General features: G+C 35.7%; 2 protein-coding genes across 2 annotated transcripts in view; one reads left to right on the top strand and one right to left on the bottom strand.

Moving 5' to 3' along the window:
* CNTN3 (contactin 3) overlaps positions 1-23,476 on the top strand; it is a 236,910-nt gene that overhangs the window by 33,359 nt on the left and 180,075 nt on the right. Inside the window, exon 3 of the mRNA XM_061195539.1 lies at positions 11,545-11,720. Coding sequence (XP_061051522.1) covers positions 11,545-11,720 — 176 coding nt within the window. The remainder of the gene's footprint in view (positions 1-11,544; positions 11,721-23,476) is intronic.
* LOC133094804 (prefoldin subunit 4-like) lies at positions 16,108-16,512 on the bottom strand. Its single transcript, XM_061195538.1, has one exon. The coding sequence runs from the start codon at positions 16,510-16,512 to the stop codon at positions 16,108-16,110; it is 405 nt and encodes a 134-aa protein (XP_061051521.1).

Here is a 23,476-nt window from a genome sequence, read left to right as displayed (position 1 = left end):
TATATCAGGTATTTATTTTAATTCCAGATTAATACATTTAAAGTGATACCAGGTATATTTACATGATGCCATTGTGTAAACATAATGTATTTGTTTAAACATACTGATAACATGTATAAAATGTTGATAAAATTCTGCCTTTTGCACCGTACTTTTTATGATTTGTTATATGTCCTGAGATATTATATGTTGAAATTCTAAAAAAATCTGTATCTGAGATTAGGAGATGTGTGACTGAAATTGACTTATCGGTTTTAAGTCTGATAAATGAAGAAATTTTACATGCTAGTTATTGTTTTAAAATATTTGGTTTATAGGAAAATAGAGCAGACACTTTCATTATAGCTCGAAAGATTTTCTAAAGCTAAGAATTCTAACCAGTGTTCATCCACATCTCTACAAATGACCCAATTTTGTTCCTTTTTATGGCTGAGTAATATTCCATTGTATATATGTACCACATCTTCTTTATCCATTCAATCTAGAGACTGTCATACAGAGTGAAGTAAGTCAGAAAGAGAAAAACAAATATCGTATATTAACTCATATAGGTGGAACCTAGAAAAATGGTACAGATGAACTGGTTTGCAGGGCAGAAACTGAGACACAGATGTAGAGAACAAATGTATGGACACCAAGGGGGGAGAGCGGCAGGGGGGTGGGGTGGTGGTGGTGGGATGAATTGGGAGATTGGGATTGACATATATACATTAATATATATAAAATGGATAACTAACAAGAACCTGCTGTATAAAAAAATAAATAAAATAAAATTCAAAAACAAACAAAAAACGAATTCTAACCAGTATAAAGTTTCACTTTATAGTCATTAGAAATGGAGACCTTGGGGGCTTCCCTGGTGGCACAGTGGTTATGAATCTGCCTGCCAGTGCGGGGGACATGGGTTCGAGCCCTGGTCCAGGAAGATCCCACATGCCGCGGAGCAACTGAGCCCGTGCACTACAACTACTGAGCCTGAGCTCTAGAGCCCGCGAGCCACAACTACTGAGCCTGCGTGCCGCAACTACTGAAGCCTGCACGCCTAGAGCCTGTGCTCCTCAGCAAGACAAGCCACCGCAATGAGAAACCCGCGCACCGCGATGAAGAATGGCCCCAGCTCACCGCAACTAGAGAAAGCCGGCATGCAGCAACGAAGACCCAACGCAGGCAAAAATAAATTAATTAATTAATTTAAAAAAAAAAAGAAATTGAGACATTGAAAAAGCACTAGGGAACCTCTTTTCATTGTGAAAATATTAGGCTTTCCTATAATAAGCAACAACTCCCTGTTATCCATGGTATCTGTATAAGTAATGGGTTGTGCTAATGGAATAAATGGGAATATAGACTGATGTGGGTTGTAATCATGACCGTGTCTACCTAGATAACACCTTCATTTATGGCCTGATTTTTTCCCTAGCTTTTTTTTTTTTAATTAATTAATTTATTTTTGGCTGTGTTGGGTCTTCGTTTCTGTGCGAGGGCTTTCTCCAGTTGCGGCGAGCGGGGGCCACTTTTTATCGCGGTGCGCGGGCCTCTCACTGTCGCGGCCTCTCCCGTTGCGGGGCACAGGCTCCAGACGCGCAGGCTCAGTAGTTGTGGCTCACGGGCTTAGTTGCTCCGTGGCATGTGGGATCCTCCCAGACAGGGCTCGAACCCCTGTCCCCTGCATTGGCAGGCAGATTCTTAACCACTGTGCCACCAGGGAAGCCCCTTTCCCAAGCTTTTGACTTTAGTAGTCAACCAGGTAATATTCTGCATTATTCTTTAATTGTTCCAGAAGAAAATATGCTTTCTTGTTCTTATTTTTTGCTATCCTTTAAAAATTACAGATAAATATTGTAAATAGGTAATGACTTTGAAGACATAAATAAATAACATGGGTTTTTTTTTCTTTTTTTTTTTTTTTTACATAAAGTCAGAGAAAGGAAACCTTTTTGTAAGTATTTATAAATCTAAGCACATAGATAGAAAGAGAGAGAGAGAGGGAGGGAGGGAAAAGAAAGATATCAAGGAGGAAAATTAGCGGTTCGTGTGAAGCTGTAAATTAAAAGCAGTCCAAACACATTTCCCAAGTTTCAGAATAAAGTCTATGAGTCTTATAAAAAAATGTCCTTTGAAAACCCAGAGCTTGTTTTGTAGACTGAGGCAAACTTCTCTGATGAGAAATCTTGTCTTTGTTATTATCCCACTGGGTAAAAAGAACTCTTAATTGGCCATATTAGAAATCCAAAAGTTCAGAAATTCTCAAGAGAAATTACTTGTTTTAGGGTTTAATTGAGAATTTTATTCTTTCTTTTGCATCTTCCCGCCTGAGCCCCAAAGCCTGTATTTAAAGGTTAATTAGTATTCAGTCTCATTGTAACTGCTGATGATGCTGAAAGAGGTTACCCTGAGGAAGTATTAATAACTTTTTTAAATGGGAAGGATTTTCTCCAACTTTTCAAAGAGTTAAAAATGCCCATCATTTGCTAAGATGAAAGATCCCAAATAGGAGGCTCCCTAGTCACTTCTACTGATGCCATTCAGCATTAAAAGGGACCACATATTTGGGTTAGACTGGAGTATAGTATTCAAATGCCAATGGGGACCAGGTAAGTAACAAAACTAAAAGAGGTGGCCCTGCCTTAGGAACATATGGACATACTGAATAATGACTGGAGACCGTCCCACATTCAGCCACAAGTCCATCCACTGGTCACGACTGCTCCTTAACACTAGCCGGTTGTTACCATCCCGGAGTCCTGGTCCAATATTACAAAACCTTTTCAAGAGATGTTTAAAATTGAGAAATTTTCTTTTTTGAATCTACTTCTAATGTTGACTGTTTTTCTTTTTAAATATAATGTAAGCCAAAGAAGATAAGCCTTAAAAGTGAATGTGTCCCATGTGGCCTTTGTGTTCACAAAGTTTAGTCTCGCTGGAGACTTACAGGCTGTGCTGTCCAATGTGGTAGCCAGTAGCCAAATGTGGCCGTGTACGTTTAAATCCGTTAAACTAGGAATTCAGTTCCTCAGTCACAGCAGCCTGATTTCAAGTGGTCAGTAGTCACATGTAGCTAATTGCTGCTGTATTGGACAACACAGATGAAATTTCTGGTGCTTGCAGAAAGTTCTATCAGACAGCACTGCTCTGCTCTGACCCTTGGATCCACAACTCTTTTCTATAAATGGTCTTCTGTTTTTCTCTCATCACAAGGAAGCAAGCAGAACATCATTCTCTTCCAGCTTTATATAACAAGTAAATAATTTTAATAAAGTACAGTGTGAGGAATCTTGGATATACACGTTGTAAGGACTGTATAACATTGCAAAATGCAGATCTCTCGGCCACAGTTTCTCCCTTTTAAGTAGAGTTCACTGTAATGGAGTTACATCCTGCACATGTTTAATTTACTGAAAGTCCACTAAATGCATTCAGTATAAGAACGAAGAAAAAATAATGGACTAATTTCTGCTCACCGTTTATCCAAGGAGTAAATGTAAGGCGTTTGTTTACTTGTTATCTAAACACACATCCGTGTGGAGACACACCACATAATACTATACATGGTACCACGTACAGTGTATAGGATAGAGCATGTATAGCATATGTATTATGTATAATATATGATATATTCTATTTAATAAAATATGAAATATATGTAAAATATATTTTTGATTATATGCAATTTGTCCCTTATGTATATCTTGTTGCCATGTAAGATCTGATGTCACTGTTATTTTACTTTTGTGCTCCAAGGCAAGTAAGAATTATTGTTCCTCCAAATTCCCTTGGCCCTAAGGAAATGTAATTTGTTCTGCTAGATTACTAGGCCCAGTTCTCTGAGCCTATCCTCAAGCTCAACTCCTTTTACCATCCTGACTTCTCTAGCTGATGAGCTCTGGTCCCCACACACAGAGTCAGCTACTAAGAGCAATGAAATGTTTACAAGGTTGGAATGATTGCAAACCATAAAGAAGAAAGAATTTCTATGGTGCCTGAGGCAAGCAGAGGTAGTGTCTCTTACAGGGCATTTGAAACTTGGCTGTGCTACTGTCTCTCCCATGAAGCCTTCTCGATATCCTCAGAGCTGGGTTCCATGCTTCAGCCATGTACTGCGCATTGCACCTAGGCCTTCCTGGATTATAAAACTTACCAAAATGAAGTGGGTTTGCCTGGTCGGATGTAACTCCCTTCAAGGTGAAGACAGTGTGTTCTTCATCCTTACATTCAGAATGCTTAGCAAACAGTGAAAGCTAAATTGGTGGCATGAAAAAAGAAATGGAATGAAGTTAACAGGGAGGAAACAAAGAGAGGCAGTTTGGGGTTAGATCATATTTCGGGAGTCAAGAGTGTCATGAAGGATCACTGGATCAGAAGTGGTCCATTGTTTATTGTGTAGGATATTCTTAAATTTGGATTGAGTCCTCCTTTTTGGCTCTATTTTAAGACAGATTGCCCTTGAGGTGACAAAGATGACTGCTTAGGTCTACTTATATCCTCCACAGAATATTAACTGGAAAAAGAGGGCATCTTTCCTATTAGAGTCATCAAAAGCTCTGAATGGCATCAGAAAAACATGAAATAAAAACATACCTAATACTGTCAGCAGTCAGAACCCAGGAGAAATGTGGAGGTTAGATTTTAGATATTAAAGATGGCAGTTAAAAAATTAACATCTTTTTGTTGCTGGTCTTATGTTTTGGTAGTGAGGCAAGGGGGAAGGAAAACACATACTGATCAAACACAAGTTAAATCAGTTGCGTCACAGTTGTATTCTTAACTAATCACTAAGGCCTGAGATATGGAATGTGCTCATTGGGCACGCCTGGGTCCTGGGAGGAGTGGCCTCTTCAAAGGAGAAGGAGAAAGATGCTACCAGAAAAAGCTGAAATGGATGCAGGGAAGGCAGAAATAGCAGCCGTCTTCTATAATTCTCCTCAAGAATAATTGAAAGACAATCAGTGATGAATTTGAACGAGGCTTTACCTATGTGAACTCAACAGTTGTTTTTAATTGCAGTGTAGCTTTAATCTCTGTTTGCCTCCTTTTTTTATTATATATGTTTAAAATTTATCAATGAGTGACAAATGGGAATCTGTGTCATAAAACACATTTTAAAAACTTGATTTTTAAAAACATAGCATCACATTTTAACTCATTTGTATCTTCAGCAATTATTGCTGAAGCCTAACTAGTTATTTTTGGATAAAGTATTGAATATGCAAATTCAGACATTCATTCTTTCAAGGACTGCAATTATTCTCATCACTTCAGTAAACATATTAACAAACATTGCATTTGAACACAAATTCATTTGCTTATTAACTTGAAAGCTGCATCTAAAACCACAAATTGCTTCTGTGACTAAATTCCTAATTTTCCTGTCAAACCCCAAATAAAGTATTGCCTGTTGATTTAACAGGTATTTAATGTGGGCGTATTTTCCAAACCCAGCCCCAGACCCCTAAAGATTTTAGTAAATTATTTTGTCCTTTTTGCTTGGTTTTATATCAAAGTCTAACATGTGATATTTGTTTTTCTTTGGAATATTGTTTATGTTTCCATTTTCCCGACCAGACTTTGTAAGATGGGTGTAGGTATCTTGAAGGACAGTATTAATACAATCAACCATGAGCTGAATTACATCCTGGGATTATTTTGAAACTACCTGATGTCACCCAATTTTTTGTCACTCAGTTTTGTTAGTTTCAATTTCAAAGGGTGACTTGTTACAAAGTTCTAGCGGAAGACCCAGTTTAGGACTTGGTGCCTTAAATTATACTGACAACAAGATACATCTATGTTTATCTTCATTATTTTCATTCCATACCAGTGTGGTTTTGTGTAAAAGCTTGCCATATACAGTAATAGCTAGTATGGTAAATAAATAATAACTAGTATGGTAAATGAAAATAATTATGCATTCATTCCCTGTCTTTGAGATGTTTGTTGGTAATATGGATGGCCACAGTTAGGGACGACTGTATGGAGGCTAGTGATGGCTAGGTTAGAGGGTAAAATAAGATTGCTCCAATTCAGGAAACTTCTGTGAGCACCTACCGTGGATAGCCTATTATGACCGATGGTGGGAATTCAGCAGTGATTGACAGTCATCCTCCAATGGAGCTTATATGGTTTGAAAAGCACCTCTCAACACTGAGAATCTAGGCTTTTTATACTGATTTAACTCACTGTTATGTAAATTTGTGTTTGCACACAAACATACACACACACAGTCTTACACATAGTTTGTTCTTTGTGTTGGAAGGCAGCGATTCATGTGCTCTCAATTACTGATGTTTTAATTATTTCCTGGAAGTCACCATTATAGTTTTCATCATTTAAAAGTAATAACTACCAGTTGAAATATCTCTCATGTCACATACCTTATGTTTTATATTCAAGATTCAAAAACTGTTAACCTGAGGGCCTGTACAATGTTTTAAAGAAATTGTATTTGGGATTTTTAGGGGAAAAAGTGCCATAGCCTTCACAGTTCTATTGTGGCAGGCTTGGCCCGGTTTTTCGTGCTCACTTTACCTCCCTAGCCTCTCTCCAATGAGGTCGATACCAGCTTCCTGTTGTGTAGAGGATGTAACTGAGACTTAGAAGTGGACTGATCCAATCCATGCTGCCTCAGGTCAGCGATCAGAGTAAGTGGCCCAGGACTTCTTCCAGACCCCCAACCTCAAGTTACTGGCCTAGAAACAAATTCACATATAAGCTCCACACCAAGCAGTTAAGGGGGATGAGAGCTCATTGCCTGAGAATCAGAGTTGTGAAATATGAATAATAAACCATTTCTCACTTGTGGATTCTAAAAGCAAATCCTAATTCATGTAGGATGAGCGTTTGAACACTGAAGGCAGACAGTGAACTTACAAGATCATTCAAGAGTGTTACAAGATGATGATTATGCAAAGGTGCTTAATCTTGTGACATTTGCCACTGAGCTAAAGCTACAATGTTAGTTTGATTCTAGAGCACAGTGTAAATGTTATATGATTGAAATGCTGGTGTACGTAGCCCCAAGAGCCCCAGAGCTGTCTTCTTTTACTCCAGATCACTGCATTAAGCCTTTTGGAATGGAATTGGGGTATGCAAATGTTACTTTTATGAAGTTTTAAACAATTTCCATATTTCAAAAAGATTTCATTCTGAGATTTTAGAGTCCTCAGGAACTTCAAAATTCCTTCATAAGGTAGACATCTGTAACTTCTACAAAGGATTGTGAATGTGCAAAACTAAAAGACAGTGTCTACCTCAGAAAGCTTCCCAAATTTATGACCTGAATGTGCCACTTACCTGCCACAGTTTTACCACTATGCATGATGTTCATGAACTCTGAACAGCTGGATTACAGTTTACTGCAAAGAAATTAAGTCTAATTTGTAGATTTATTGGACACATTCTTTGTGGAAGGAGTATATATGTGTGCCTTCAGTTTTCATGAATATTTCTTATACAGAAGATCATATTGGAACTATTCAGAAATCAGGCCCAAATATGAATATTTTGTATTAGGAACTTAAGTACATGCTTTCCTCAGGATAAAATAATATTTGGATGCCCAGGCCCAGAGATTGCTTACACGTTGCAGAGTTTAAACCAAGACAACCCTTTTGAATTCACATATTTTCACCAAGAGGAAAAACAACCATTGTTTAATAAGATATTGAGAAACTTTATATCACCTGGGGATGAGTTCCGTTTAATGATGAATAGTGTTAAGAAGGAGAGAAATAATTATATTGCTTTGTTAAAAGAAAATTAACCTTCTTCAGAGTATCTCAAGTATATCTTTGCTCTAAGAGTTTGCTAAAACAAATGCACTTATACTTTCGGTCTAGCAGAAACATACGTAAAAGAGAGTAGCTTTTACCTCTTCACATAGTGAAATAATATAGAGATTTTGTCTATATGACAAAGACTGAGCTAAAAGAAGTAAGAAACACTTATGCATAATAGAAGAAATGTTTTCCGTTTTGGATCTTCAGTCAAAACTTTGAGATGATAGCTTTTAGATCTCAGACACATATTGAAATAAGGTATTTTCCCATGTACTTTATGATTTCTAAATCTTTCCAGCTATTAAATAGGCAAGAAGAAGTGCTTCTCCATATTTTTATTTATCTTTACAATTTTCCACATAGCCATTGTACCTTTATTATTCATCAGCTAAACACGAAAACAGAATTCTCAAATGAAGCCATCAGACATGCTTCATCAGGCCGTAAACATTCTAGACTCTGGAGCTGAAATCCTTTTTCCTTGGTACAAACTGTTCTTTGTAGGTAACGAAGTCACAAGTACCCTTTGTCATGAGAGTTTTCCATTCAAAAAGTACGTGAAATTAACTATATTTTTCCTGCTTTGCATTTAGAGGAGTTCTCCCCTCCCTCCTCCCCCGCAAGTATTAAGTCATTTAGTAACTGGCAAACCATTTGCAGCTTAAAAATTCAACCCACCCACTTGTGATTTACTGTCAGATTTATTCTTTGAAGGTCAAGCCCAGCATGTGTTTCGTCCCATGTTTCCCTGACTTCTCAGGCAGGTACAAATGCAGACAAACCCTATGTGGAAGATACAGCCCGTTCCACATGAGAGGAGATGACCAAAAGCATTGAATCAAGCAGGTTATGCATAACCCACGTCTACTCTATGAGGATGGCAGAAAAGAAAGCAGACTTTACAAAGCAGAAACAAAGCAGACAGATGGGTTTGCAGCCTTTGATGGAACTTCCTCCCTTGTTAACAGTGGTGCCGGCCCATTTGTTGGCTGGCTGCCCTGAGCCACCGGCTTTACATACATTGTCTAAATAAATGGATAGAGCAACCCTATGGGAAAGATGACATTCTCTTTATTTTACATGTTAAAAACTTAGGTGTAAAGGAGTTAAGTTAATTGCCCATGGTCACACAGCTGGTGAGGGATGAGTCCAACCCATAAAACAAGGAGCACTTGTTTCTGAATCTCATTTCTGTTCATTCTGCTGTTACATGGTAGGATTGGATAGAGCCTGGGACTAGACAAGGGGGAAAGGGTAGGAACTAGGAATCATAAAAAAGTCTCCCCCCAAATGTAAGTTCCACGAAGGCAGGGACCTTTTTCACCCCATTCTTAGAACCTGGAAAGTTGCCTGACATATAGGCACTCAATAAATGTTTTTTCACCAGGAAGGGAGGGAAGGAAAGTTGCTTTTTCTAATCATAGTTGTTGAATATGAAATAGGCTAAATCAAGAGTGGGGAATTCTTATCTATGTCCCCTATAGGCAGTCCACGGTTGCTTCTTGGGGATATTATAGACCAGTTCTTCCAAACTTGAATGGGCATATTAAACACTGGCAGATCTCACTAAAATGCCAATTCCGGTTTAGTAGATTTAGGATAGAGCCCAAGATTCTGCATTTCCAGCAAACTCTCAGATGGTGATGAGGATGCTGATGATCTTGGTCTGCAGACCACCTTGTGTATCAAGAGTGCAGAGTATTCAGACAGAATGCAGATGGACAATTTTCCTTGATTTCATTTCCTTTTCTGAGTTTCTGTAGTTCTAGGATTTGGGCAGGAATAAGATGAAGAAGGCTTAGTAAGTGTTCATGGTTCGACTTCAAATCTCTAAGGGCAGGATTAAAGTCAGAATAGAAGAAAGTGACCTAAAATGCACATGCAAATATGGACTTGCCTTGGGAAGGAGCATAAGAGAGTTACTCTACAAACAAAGCAGAATCAAACCCATAGCGGAAATCTGCCACAAACGAGAAAGCAGTTACGGCTTTTTCATATTTCTTTGTAATTTTGCTCTTTTAAGTTCAAAAGAAAAGACATGGGGCCTCCAGTTTTTCCTCTTAATTTCATTTTGATTTCTCAGAAGAAATATTGCTTTAGACCTGGGAGACTTGTATGTGCATAAAGAAAGAAAAATCAAGAAAGTCTTGATTTTTAAAATGAGCAAATGATATGATATTGCTTTTAGCTGTAGAAACTAAACTTCAAAATTTATTCATTTCCTGTAGCCTCCATTATTAAAATTTTATTATGCACTATTTCAGATATAGAAAATGATATAAACATATAATTAAGTGTAATGATGAACATTCATATAACCACTATTCAGTTTAGGAAATAAAACCAAAAAAGCTAAATTTCCCAGTGTTTGCCCCATAACCCTTTCTCACTTTTCTCTCCATGAGAGCTCTAAAGTACCTTAAACTTGAAGTGATTCATTTTCATACATTTTAAAATGTTTAATACATTCTTAATATTACTTTATATGTTTTAAAACTTTATATACATGGTATCCCATTGCACTGTAAAAAATGTTTTCACCTTTGTAAGACTCTTCTATGTTTGCAAAAGCTTATACATTTTCACAGCTATATAATATTTCATTTAACTTTATGTCCTTTGGTTTGTGATAATGTTCACATTTCACCTCTTTTTATGCTTTCACAGTATTACTATTTCCAGGTTAAATATTTGATATATTAATACAATTTTTATATGACCCATGACATGGTTAAAGACCTCTGGGCTAGAATTCAAATGGGTACTAGTTCTGATCCAGTAATTAATAGCTTGGGGAGAGTTGCAAACTCACTCAACTGTTTTATTGAAATCCTCATCTGTGAAATGGTCATTTTATTAACCACTTTCTCGAAGTTATTATGAAAAGCAATTGAGATTGTTGCCATAATACTCTAAAATTTATAGAACGGATACCAGTGTGATTTTTTTATAAAAATCAAGTCCTCTAGGAGACAGATGGCTTAATTTATACAATGGATGTGTTCTTGAGATTGTGTGATATTTAATGAGTTTTTAAAGGTAATAATCTTCTTGGATGTGTCAGGTGTGCTTGCTGTTTAAAAAATTCTGGTTTTTCTGTTTGAAAACTCTTGTTTAAAAACCACCTTCTTTCTTTTTTTCTTTTGGCTTCTCATTGATAAATATGGCTCTGGGGTTAGTGCCTTTACTGTTTCCGACCCCCTAGGTGGCATTTAGGATCTTTTACCACAGTGTACCATTTAGTAAATATCACTGTGATGGCTTAGAAGAGCGGAGGGCCCCGGGGACAGGTATTTACTCAGACAAATTGAAATGGATAGTTGAGCACTTACCCAATTAATTTATTAAATGTGCTCAGTCAGTCTGGATAAATCAAAGAAATGTGCTCTTTTCGCCCTTCATCGGCAGCATGAGACTGGCCTGAAGTATATGAGATAATTACGTCAACATTCTACTTCATCTTTGTCTATACAGACCAAGCCTAATTTTCCCCCTAGTGAACAAACTAAATTATTCTCACCTCTTCAGAAAATCTTGAAAAATCTTTAGCTTTTAGATGCTACTCTCTTGTGCTTTCTACTGTAATTTAACCTTTTGTTTCTGATAACAAAACTTAGGCATCTTTGATTTTTCAATTATGTAATAATTGAATGATATATTTGTTGCCTTTCATTTATAAGACAGCTGATGTTTAAAGTAGATTATTAATGCAGATTTTTTTAAAAGTTTAAATATACTAAGGGGAAAATCCTGGACATTTGTTTTACAGATGGCAGCTGAATGGAAGCGATATTAATCTGAGTATGGAGTATCGTTATAAGTTGAACGGAGGAAATCTTGTGGTTATTAACCCCAACAGAAATTGGGATACAGGAAGTTATCAATGTTTTGCAACAAATTCAGTTGGAACAATTGTCAGCAGAGAAGCTAAACTCCAGTTTGCCTGTAAGTATATGTTCACGCATATAAGTCCAACATTTAAAAATATATAACTGAATTTGTGTGGTCATTTCGGATTTCAGAAACAATATGTGGAATTTATTAATTAAAGAAATAGGTTGAGAAAGTAATTCAATATGATTTTTTTGATCTCTATATACTGTACAAATCAGAGTTTAAAATGTGTGTGTATGTGAATGTGGGTGTATGTGTGTGTGTTATCTGTTTTACTATTTTGTAAGGATTCTGTTTAGGGGAGGAAAAAGAATCTAGTTAAGGATGTGTTTATTCATTAGTTACTTTGTGCTTTGTACTATGTTAGAACTGAAACGCATATGAACGAATTGTCAGACATGACCTTTGTTCTGGCAGAACATTGAAATTAGAGAATTACATCTAACAAATCTGAAAATATAAAGGAACAAAGACAGTGAGAAAGAAAAGAACGTGACATATCTTTGACCTCCACTGCAGTTTTGCCCAGCTCATGATGACCTTCAACACAGGCCCCCACTGAAGCCTGGCTCTGGAAGCCAAGTTTGTACCTTGTTAATTGGACCAGGATGAACCCATGTCCCATCCTGAGAAAACCACATGCTTTTTAGCAGGGAATTTAGAATGGGAACCAGAGACCTAATTTAGTGTTTATCTTCCTGATATATCTTTTGACTATTTTCTGCTTTTTGTTTCTTCTTACTAGTCTCTCTTCCTTTGTTTTTGTTGTATGTTTCATGTACAATGCATATCAGCATTACCTTGGCTCTAAGATTTCTTTTAGTTCTTTACACCTCAATTATTCTGAAATTAGAATGCAAATGTTCTTATAATGTGGTAGTAGTCTCCCCCAACTGCCACAGACCATTAATAAATTGATGATATGTCATTTAATGCATGGCTTATTCTATTGCTTCTGTTTTTATAATGGCAATGGTTGGTTTTGTTCCTGCCATTATATTCTGTGTGTTCCGTTTTTCAAACTTCCTTGCTCTTTCTTCTGCTTTCTCTGTTTCTTTTCCCTCTATGAACAGTTTTTTTTTTTTTTAACCTGTATCTTCCCTGGGCACTTTGATAGCTATGTGTCATATTTATATTACAGAAGTTTAAGTTTACCTTTTAGTTTATAAAATTACTTTTTAATTTATAAAAGTTTACTTCTCTAGTAGCCAGAATTTTATATTTAAATTATTTTTTCAGAGTCCCCCCATTTTAAACAATGAGTTTAGTTCCTTTTTTTCCTACTGTATACCTCACGGTCATAGTGACTTCCATGATGATTGATTTCAATTGTTATTATATCATTTTACTAAATATATATTTTGTGTGTATATGTATGTATGGTACTATTTATATATGCAGGTATGTGTATGTATAGAGTAAATATAAATAATATTCTCCTCATGAATAATTTTATATGTGTATCTTGTCTTTAACTATATCTATGTTTCACCTGTCTATGATGCCAGCCACAAGACTTTTCCCATTCTTGTCTTATTTTTTTTACTTTCTCAATTTTTAGATTTTTGGATCAATTAATCAGTTACACCTAAAAATGTAACTATATTTCATCCTCTTGCATTTTAAAAAATTTCATTATATTGCTTTAAATATGAAGACACCTCCTGATTGGTACAATGTTGGATCCCAAAACTGTTTATCAAAGAATTCAAAGTGTGTTGCTCTGTTGTCTTCTGGAATTAGTGTTGCTGAACAGAAGTCTGGGATTAGACTAATTTCTGTTTCTTGGGAGCTTACCACCACCTCCTTTTTTTGTTGTAATTATTTCTTGTTTCTCTTGGTTGACTATGGGATAATTTTTTCTTCATTCTTTTAGCTAAAAACATATATATAAAAACATAAATATATATATATATATTTCCAGCATACAGATAGGTTTAGATCTCTTTTTTTATTTGCTTTGCTTACAACTTGAAAAATTATTTTATTATATTGATACTTAGACATCTCATACACAATTCAGGAAATTTTCCTGCATCTTTTAGTTGTATGTTTGATTTATTTATATTTTTAAAGGATTGAAAGGGATTATTTTTGTTCCATTTTTTGAAATACTATTTATTTCAGGTTCTTTCCTATGAATTTCTGTTTATGATTGATTGAAGCCACATCTATTTGTTTGTATTATTCTGAAGATATAGGCAGTTTTCTGAAATGCTATTTTGGATCTTAGAGGCAGTCTTTCCTCCTACTTCCATTTGATGTTTCCATTTTTATGCTTAACACTTTTAATAGGTTCTAAAGCAGATTTTGTCCAAACTCAGCCTTTGTCAACACATGTCAATCGATTACCCTGATTTTGCTTTCTTTGCCACATGCAGAGATCAGATTCACTTCTCTGATCTATAGGGGAATGTGAAGTTTCCAGTCTAATTCCCTATTCCCCGGAGTCTTTCACAAAATACATTATTCCTCTTAAGCAGTGCTATTTTTCTACTGCAGATCCTTGATGCCTTCTAATACCTGAAGAAGTATCAGTAACTTATAGGTTTTTCTTCAGTCTTTTCTTCCTGGAGAGAGTGGCTTGTTTGCAAATACTTCTAAAGTTATATCATGTCTCTTGCAGTCTGCCCCTACTTCCTGGCCAGAACATTATAGGCAAAGTGGGATAAAGTTGTTGAGTCTGGGATTTTATTTTACCCTACTTACGAGCTAATAAGCTAGGCTGCTACTCTTCCATGGATGCTAACAGAAGACATGATATTCCTGGGTCAGTAACAAAGAGCTTCAAACAGCTTTATTGCTCACAGCATAGCAAGCACCACGCTTCAGTTCCCCTCGCCCCCAAGTCCCGCGGAAGTGATATGATTTAGCCAGGAGAGATGCTACACCCACAGCTGAGGAACACTGAGATTAGCAAATCCATCTCTTTTATAGCAGGGAGTAAGCAAGCCTGCTCTTTGTCCTAGAGGGAGAGCTTGTCTTATCCCTCCTGGTTGGTCTCTGAAAACACATCCCTGAGAAATGGAGTGACTGGGCCTTTCATTCTTGGCACGTCCAGAAACACTTAACAGGAAGCTAACTTAATAGTGAGTGGATTGCCTCTTCCAACAAAAGTTTTTCTTTTTCATTTGGTACTGTCCTTGAGTTTCTCTTTGGGGTGCATCCTATCAGGGTGCATGTGATGAATAAGGCACAAAATATCTTCCTACCTTTGTTGTCAATTCTCTCTTTATACAGAAAACCCAGGATGTACCTACCTACCATTTAGTCCCTTGGATTTCCCCACAGTCTACCTCATCAGCCTCATAAGTTTTATTTACTCATATGCTTGGCATTTGATTGCTTTTACAGTTTTTGATGTACAGTGAGATTCTTTTGTTTTGCAATTTTTTTTTTTTTGGCGTTCTCACAAGTGGTTTTTGGCACTTACAAAGAGCAATATTGGTTATTCTTAGCCTGATGCCACATTAAGCTGGAAATATAAAAAATGAATTTTTGAATTCATGTTTGAGATATAGGTTTCTGGTAAAGAAACCAAAGAAGGTGGCAAAAAACGTGGAGGATATTTAATACATCAGAGATTACAAATTACCAGGTATAAGAGAGCATTCCTTTAACTTGGCAACCTTGAAGGGATGTAATACATTAACTGAAAGAAGGGGTTAATAAGAAGAGTCTTGTACTACTACATATACATCCTTCTAGATGCTCATGACTCCAGTTCAGGGGAACTGTGACTGTTTTTGCCGCAGGTAAGTAGATAATAAAGTGTTGTCATTGAAAAAATGTTCTAATTGTTCACTATAGCTATGTTTGCATGCTTAGTAATACTTCTTTGTTTCTGTCAGCCATGGGAAAAGTACTTAAAATGTGCTTCATGGAGAAATGAGTAAATGACATTATCCTCAATGCACCACTTTTAACACTGGTGAAAATCCAGTGAAATTTTATCTTAATCTTCAAGATGCTTAAAAATAGTATTTGTAATTAAATGAAAGTGAAAAGCTCATTTATAGTTTAAGAAGCTTACTTTCTGTAGGCATTTTTTATTCCTTTTAACCGATTCTTTGTGGAGCAATCACAAAATTTAGGGAGGGGGAAGATACGTAAAATGATGCAATGTTTGAATTGTAGACATTTTCTCAATGATTTACTGTTACGTTGCATGTGTATAATTTTTGAAGCTTGTTTAATATATCTGCAAATGTTTTTGTGAGATTCTTAATTCCAGCCACAAAAAGTGAGGGTAGTACCTTCAAAACTCCAAATATCTTTGTTTTATTGATAATTAGTTTTACTTCTCTTATTCTTGAATTTCCTGTCATTCTTTATTAAAATGTTTTCTTTTAACCATTTTTGAGGTGCAATACATTTTTTTTTCATTTTAAACAATATTCAAGTTTATTAAACAAATTAAAAAAGTATTATAAAATGTTTAACTTTCATCAGCTTCAAGGTTTATGTTACTCCCAAATTTTGCATATAACTGAACTTTCAAATCTGCTAACACCCGCTGAATTGATTCCACTCTGGATTCTAAGGCATCAGTTTCTTCTTGCAAATTTTTCTTTGCTTCTTCTAACATTTCTTGTGTTTCTTCTTGAGAATGGCTAATGAAAACATCACCAATCTGATAAGGTATCATTAAGCAGTCGTCGTCTGCAAGCATGATATCCTCACAAGCATCTTCTAAATTCTGGAGTTGTTTCTTTTTTACTTCTATTTCTTCCTTCAGTTCTGTGATTCTACTTGTATTCCGTGCAAATTTGTTTATCTTTTGTTGATCTTCAAAAGTAACATTGACATCTTCTGCAGCCGCCTTCTTCATGGTGGCCGCCATCTTGGGACTGGACCGAGGTGCAATACATTTTTAATCATGAATTATATTAGACGTATAAATGGTATGGAGAAAAGTGTAAAGAATCTCTGTGTAGCCACCACTTATCTTAAGATTTAAAGATTCGAAGTACAATTAAAGCTACCTGATAACTCACCCTGATGACATTATCTTCTCTTAAGCTCCCTCTGAATAGGTGGCCCCTGTTCTGAATTATATGTGCTTTTTTTATCCTTTGAATAAATATGTATGTGCTTCTAAGCAACATGTAAAATTGTTTTACCTTTTTAATTTCTTAAACTTTTATGTAATGACATCAGACAGCATTCCTACATCTACAGCTTCCCCCCAACATTATATTTGTATCTGTTGATCTACGTCTTTGCCAACATTTGTTATTGTTCAGCATTTTAATTTGTGCAAATCTGGTGAATATAAAATTGTATTTTACTTTTTAATTTGCATTTTTATTTTTAAATTAAAATGTAATTTTGGTTTTAATTTGCATTTCTATAATTACAGTGAAGTTAAGCTCGTTTTCATAGATTTGTTGACCATTTATGTTTCCGTTATTCAGATACTTTTTCACTGTATGGTAGTCTTTTTTTTTTTTTAACTTAAGAGTTGTTTGTATACTCTGGATTAATCCTTTGTCAGTTATATACACATCTTCTTTTTAGTGGCTTTTTTTTTTTTCCTTGATGGTGTCAAATGATAAACAGATGTTCTTAATTTTACATTAAAGTATTGATTTTTTTATAGCTCATGTTCTCTCATGAGTTGTTTAAAATTTTTTCTTCCTTATCCTGAAATGGTAAAAACATTCTCCTGAATGTACTTATAAAAGTTTAATATTCTCCTCTTTACATTTAAGTCTTTAATTATCTGGAATTGATTTTGTATATCGTGTGAGGTAGAGGTACCGATTTATTTTATTCCAGGATGGGAAGTCTGCTTTACCAGCGCAATGGTTGGATGAGCCCATTCTTAACCAACTGAAAAGCAGTGTGTGGTCATCATGTCTGGCTTCTTTGGGCTTTTGTGTTTGGAGAATAATATTATCTGCAAGCAGTGAGAGTTTTTGTGTTCTTATCAACCCTTGCTCCTTTTATATATTTTATATGAGTGCACTTTCTCTAGTCCAGTACAGTTTTGAATAGATATTTTGAGTGTGAATATCCCTATCCCTGTTTTGCTCTTGATTTTCAAGAGTGAATAAGATTAACATTTCACCATTTGGTATGATGTTTACTATAGATTTTAAAGATACTCTTTATCAAGTTAAGGCAGTTCTTCTCTAAGTTAGGTTTTTTTTGTTTGTTTTTTTTTTTAATCAGGAATGCTTTATTCTTGTAAATACTTTTCCTACTTTTACTGGGATATTCATGCTGTTTTTCTCCTTTAACCTGTTAATGCAATGAACAATTTTTAGTATTAACCAAACGTCTAGTCCTGGTTTAGTTTCAACTTGGCTTTTGTGTAAGTTTTTTTTTTTTAATAGTTGGATGTTATCTGTTTTTCAATATTTTGTTTAGCATTTTGCATATATATCAATATAGGAGCTTTTCTTTTTGTTTTCTCTTCTCATACTATCCTTTTTTGGCTTTAGTATCAAAGTTATATTCGTCTCTATAAATGAGCTGGAGAGTACTCCTTATTTTATATTCCCTATAAAATTTTGAGAAATATTGGAATTATCTACTCCTTGAATAAAAAGTAGAACTTACAAATAAAACTATCTGGGTCTGGAGTTTTCATTCAGGAAATATTTTAACTATTGATTGAATCATTTGAATAGTTAATAGGACTAACCATATAGTCTCCTTTGTGAAAAATTGTGTTTTTTCCCTAGGAATTATATCCATTTTGTTTATGTTTTCTAATGTATTGGCAAAAAGTTGTTTCAAAGCATTTTCTCTTACTGTCCTTCTTGTCTGTGCCTTATCTATACATACATTCCCTATTTCATTCTAACTATTATTTTAGTATCAAACTTGTCAGAAATTGATGTTGTTATTCCTTACCTTTGAATCTTTATATTATATTTCATTCATTTTACTCATATGTTTATTGTTCTTGCCAGCTTCTTGGATTATTTTATTGTTCTTTTTTTAGTCCCTTAAGTTATATAGGTAACTCATTACCTTCCTACCTTTCTTTTGTCTATTTTAAATATGTATAGCTTTAAATTTGCATTCTGACATATAGCATGTTTATTATGGTTCAGTTCTATAAATGTTATGATTTCATTATGATTTTCTCTTGAATCCATGAGTTATCAGACATGTGTTTTTAAATTTCCAAACATATGGAGTTTTTCTAGTCATCTTTGGTTACTGATTTCTAACCTAGTGACCCATTGACCAGAGACGTGTCCTCCTTATGTTCTTTGGGTTAAAGTTGGCAATTGTGTTGCTCAAATCATATATATATTATTAACGATGCTTTATCTAATTAATCTATCAATTTCTCTCACAGTGATGGTGGATTTCTCGGTTTATCTAGTATTTCTATTTTGCTTTTTGTAATTAGTAAATTATTGATGTATAGAAGTTTAGAATGGGTATATTTTTGGTCAAAATGAGGTAACTCGCTATCTCTAATAAAGCACTTTGCCTTATAGTTTAAATATTAATATATTAATATGAAAATGTTAATATTTGTGTTCTTCTCTTTGGACTGATTGAGAATTTATTTCCCCCTCAGTAACATCACAAGTTATACACTCTATTTGTTTTCTTATAGTAATTGCCCTAGAAATTTTAGTACACACATTTAACAAAGTCCAAATTTAATCAATATCTCCAACAGTAGAGGACTCGGCAGCATTTTAAACTGTAATTCCCTCCTCCAGAATAGTGTTGCTGTCCAGTAAGTTGTTGAATTTTTTTTTTTTAAAGAATTGTTCATTCATTCATTCATTCATTTATTTATTTATTTATTTATTTATGGCTGTGTTGGGTCTTCGTTTCTGCGCGAGGGCTTTCTCTAGTTGTGGCAAGCGGGGGCCACTCTTCATCGCGGTGCGCGGGCCTCTCACTATCGTGGCCTCTCTTGTTGCGGAGCACAGGCTCCAGACGCGCAGGCTCAGTAGTTGTGGCTCACGGGCCCAGTTGCTCCGCGGCATGTGGGATCTTCCCAGACCAGGGCTCGAACCCGTGTCCCCTGCATTAGCAGGCAGATTCTCAACCACTGCGCCACCAGGGAAGCCCCAGTTGTTGAATTTTTGTAACATCATGAATGAGATATTATTGGTACTGTTCCTTTTATTTTCTAGTTTTTCTTTTATGTCTGAAATAATGTAAGCATGTGCAAACTTCTACATAGTTGGCGGTTTTTTGTTTGTTTGTTTTTAAGAAAAATGTCAGACTTCTGCCCATATTGTTTTTATTTCTCCTTTCCTAAAGGAAATTGCTTTCAACTTTTTGACTGGCTCTTGATATTTACTTCAGTTTTTTAAATAACTTGCTTATTTGCTGCTTCTTGATTTTTCAGTTTTAAGCATTACTATTGGCTGTCAAATCTGGCAACTGATACCTATAACACTGTCATACCACCACCTTGCCACCACAGAAATGTGAGGTTGCTTTTTTATGAGGTTTATGAAGAAAACAGCATTTTTAAAGTCATGGCTCTTACAAAAACACAAAGTTAAAAATAGGGAAATCCACACTATATTCCACTTACTGTACTTTGACTGGATAGAGACCCAAGTGATCACAAGCCAGTTCCCCAACCCAATCCCCATCCAAACCTCCACATAGAATAAACACTTCACCTGTCTCTGTTTGAAACTGAGGGAGCTGCGAAGAATCCAGTTGCCAAATGATTAACATTTGAATATACATTAATTCAGAGAATGTTATTACAGGATTTTATTGGGTCAAAATTTGAATTAGGTCAATATTCAGTGTTTACATTACTATGACTTTGTAAATGATATTCAGAGCTGACTTTGGTAGCAGACTATAATTATGATTGTTTTTCCTTCCGTGCATAATTTTCTTGTCCTTCAAATTAGTAACCTTATTTTTTAATTTCTTAATTTTCTATAGTCTTATACTTATGTCAACCAAAATTTTGGCCAGTTTTCTGGATGTCATCTCAGATTTTGAGAGGCATCCGATATTCTATCAGTTTTACCTTCCTGGAGAAATCTGTCTTGCAGGTTTTGGGATGCTCCAGTTTAGATTGGTTTTCCTGCACATTAGGGGCAAAACTGTCTTTCCGGGATCTCCCTTCAGCTATATTCCATGTCCACCTCTTCCTTGTTCTTGGTGTTCATTGTCTTAGAGCACCATGTCCTCAAGTGTCCCAAGAAAGGATGAAGGCTAGCTATGATTGTTCTGGACCATGTGTTCTAAAAATTATACTGGCACACTTGATTGAGAGACTCAGCCTTGTAAATATACGATGTTAGAAGTCATTTTTCTTCAGAAACCTGAAGATATTTCTCCTTGTTTCTTAGCATCCAGTGTTGCTGTTGAGAGATCTGTTGCCATTTTGATTCCTTATATAGAGGACCTGTTTTTCTCTAGAGGAAGCTTGTGGGATTTTTTCTTTGTCTCTAGTGTTCTGAAATTTCACAGTGATTTGATTTGGTATGTATCAAATTTTTATCTAACATCCTTGATACTCTCTGAGTCCTTATAGTTTGAGGACATGAGGCCTTTAGTTTTGAGAGCTTTTATGATTACCTCTCCCTGGTTTTCTCTATTTTCTTTTTGACATACATCATTATTTGCATTTTGGACCACCTAGATTGGATTGCTTCTCTCCTCACTTTTCCCACCTCACCACTCCCCCACACACCTTCTATCCAAATTTTCTTCTTTTGACTCTTATCTCTGACTCTTGGTGAATTACTTCAACCAGGTTTTGAACACTTCTATTGAGTTTTTGATACCACCTGTCACGTTTACAACTTAAGAGACCTTCTGTTCTCTAAATTGCCTCCTTGTATCTTATTCTAGTTTAGTAGTTTTATCCTTTCCGATCTATATGAAGATATGAAGGATGCTTTGCTTCCTTTACATTTTCTTCCCTAGGACAAACTTTTTTCCAAGTAGCTTCATTTCTATTTTATGCTGGATGGTTTCTGTATTTCATATAAGAAATTTTTCATAGATATCTGGTAATCCTTGGTTGTTTGCACAGACTTAAAGAGTGGGAAACTAATAACCTAACAGAAATCTCCAGTTACTTGGTGGAATTTGTCACGATGAGGTTAACTATACTGTGGCTCATCTCACTGGGGATCCCTTAGTATCAGTAGTTTTAGTTCTTCCCTTTGGGGCAGGTCATATTCCCCAGAGGAGAAAAGAGTCCCGACTTCCCTGTGGGTGGCAAAAGCCACCACTAGCATTCTGGGAGCCTGGTGGGAGAAGAGGCCTAAGAGATGGCAGCATCCAATGTGTATATATTTAGTTAATCCACCTGTTTCCTCACAATATCCTTTATAAAATCTGCCTAGTGACCTGTTGTCAAGACATCCTGTGTCTTACCCTCTTTAGAGAATAAGCCTCCTCTCTCCTGGTGTGGAGTGGCACTCCCTGGGTATTTGGATGGGACAGGGGATCTGGGTACCTAACCGTTGCTTCAAATTCCGACTTATACCACCTCCTCCTCTTCATTTCCTCACCGTGAGTTTAAAAGACATCTTCCTCCATTATGCCAGGACAGTCAACACCATCATTTCTGCTTTCTAGTTTCCAAAATTTTATTGCAGTTTGCTCTTCTATTTTCCTATCTTTGTGAGTTTGTGCCTTCAAAAAATATCTCTTTACTGCAAGTACCTCTTGCTTTTGGGAATATCTCAGAGGAAGAGAGAAAGTATAGATGTGTGTGTTTGCCCTAGAAGACTTATTGTTATTTTACATAATCAGTGTTTCTTTTAGATTTATCCACATGTTCCCTATTTCCTTTGTGCACCCTCATTCATGCATCTGTGATCTTTTTTGTTTGCATCTTTTAGAAATTCATTTAGTGAGTTTCCATTGATGTGTCAGAACTGTTTTGGTTTTTTTCCTCTTCTCCCCTTTGGTCTGAGAGAGTGTGTTATTTGCCCTTATTCTTCCAAATATAATTCTGCTCTAAAACGTAGTGTTAAAGACATAGAGACTGGAGCCAGACTGCCTAGGTTTGAATCCCACCACTTAGCAGCCATGTGACTTTGGACAAATATTGAACCTCTCTGTGTTTCCGACTCTTCATCTGTAAATCAAAGGTAACAGTAGAATTTACTTCATCAGCTGTGAGCATTAAACGATCTACAATATGTCAAGCATCTGGAGCAGTGCCTGGCCCACAGTGCATGCCGTACAAGGATAAGCTGTTATCATATTTAAACAATTCTAAACTATGATTCCCGAATCTCGAAATACACGTCTTATGGGAACTCTGAAAATTTCACAGCTGTTATCTCTTCCAGTTTTGTTTATCCCCATGCCTGTTCTTTACTCCTTCTGGTTTTCCTTTTTGAATATATTTTGAAATTTCTCATTTCACCATGTCTGTTAACCTGTCTTTCATGTTTTCTATCTCCACTTAGTTCTAGCTTGTGGTTCACTAATCTTTCATCTCCTCCTAATTTACTATTAAACTATCCTTTGAGTTGTTAATTCCAGTGATTACATTTTTCTTGTCTAGACATTCTGTCTGGTTCTTTTTCATATGTTCCTGTTCTCTCTTCAGAGCATCCTGTTTTTGCTGATGGTTTGACACCCAACCCCAATTTTTATTACTTTGTTTAATTGTTTAAAGTTTATTTAGGTATTCTTTCATAATGTTGTTCTATAAGCTCAGGATATCGTTGATGTTAACTTATGATGTGTTAGTCTGTTGACTCTCATTTGTAGTACATATTAGCATTTTTTGTAATGTTTGATGTGAATCTGTTCTTTAAGAGAATGTCCCCCTCCCATGCCAACATGAGATTCTTCTTAGCCTTGGTTGAAGAAGTATCCAT

This window comes from Eubalaena glacialis, chromosome 7 (genome assembly GCF_028564815.1).
Source record: "Eubalaena glacialis isolate mEubGla1 chromosome 7, mEubGla1.1.hap2.+ XY, whole genome shotgun sequence".
NCBI lineage: Eukaryota > Metazoa > Chordata > Mammalia > Artiodactyla > Balaenidae > Eubalaena > Eubalaena glacialis.
Note: the sequence above shows the minus strand (reverse complement) of the source record. Positions and strands in the feature narration are given on the sequence as shown.

Coding starts and splice junctions, on each gene's coding strand:
- LOC133094804 (XM_061195538.1), bottom strand. CDS start 16,512: ATGGCGGCCACCATGAAGAAGGCGGCTGCAGAAGATGTCAATGTTACT.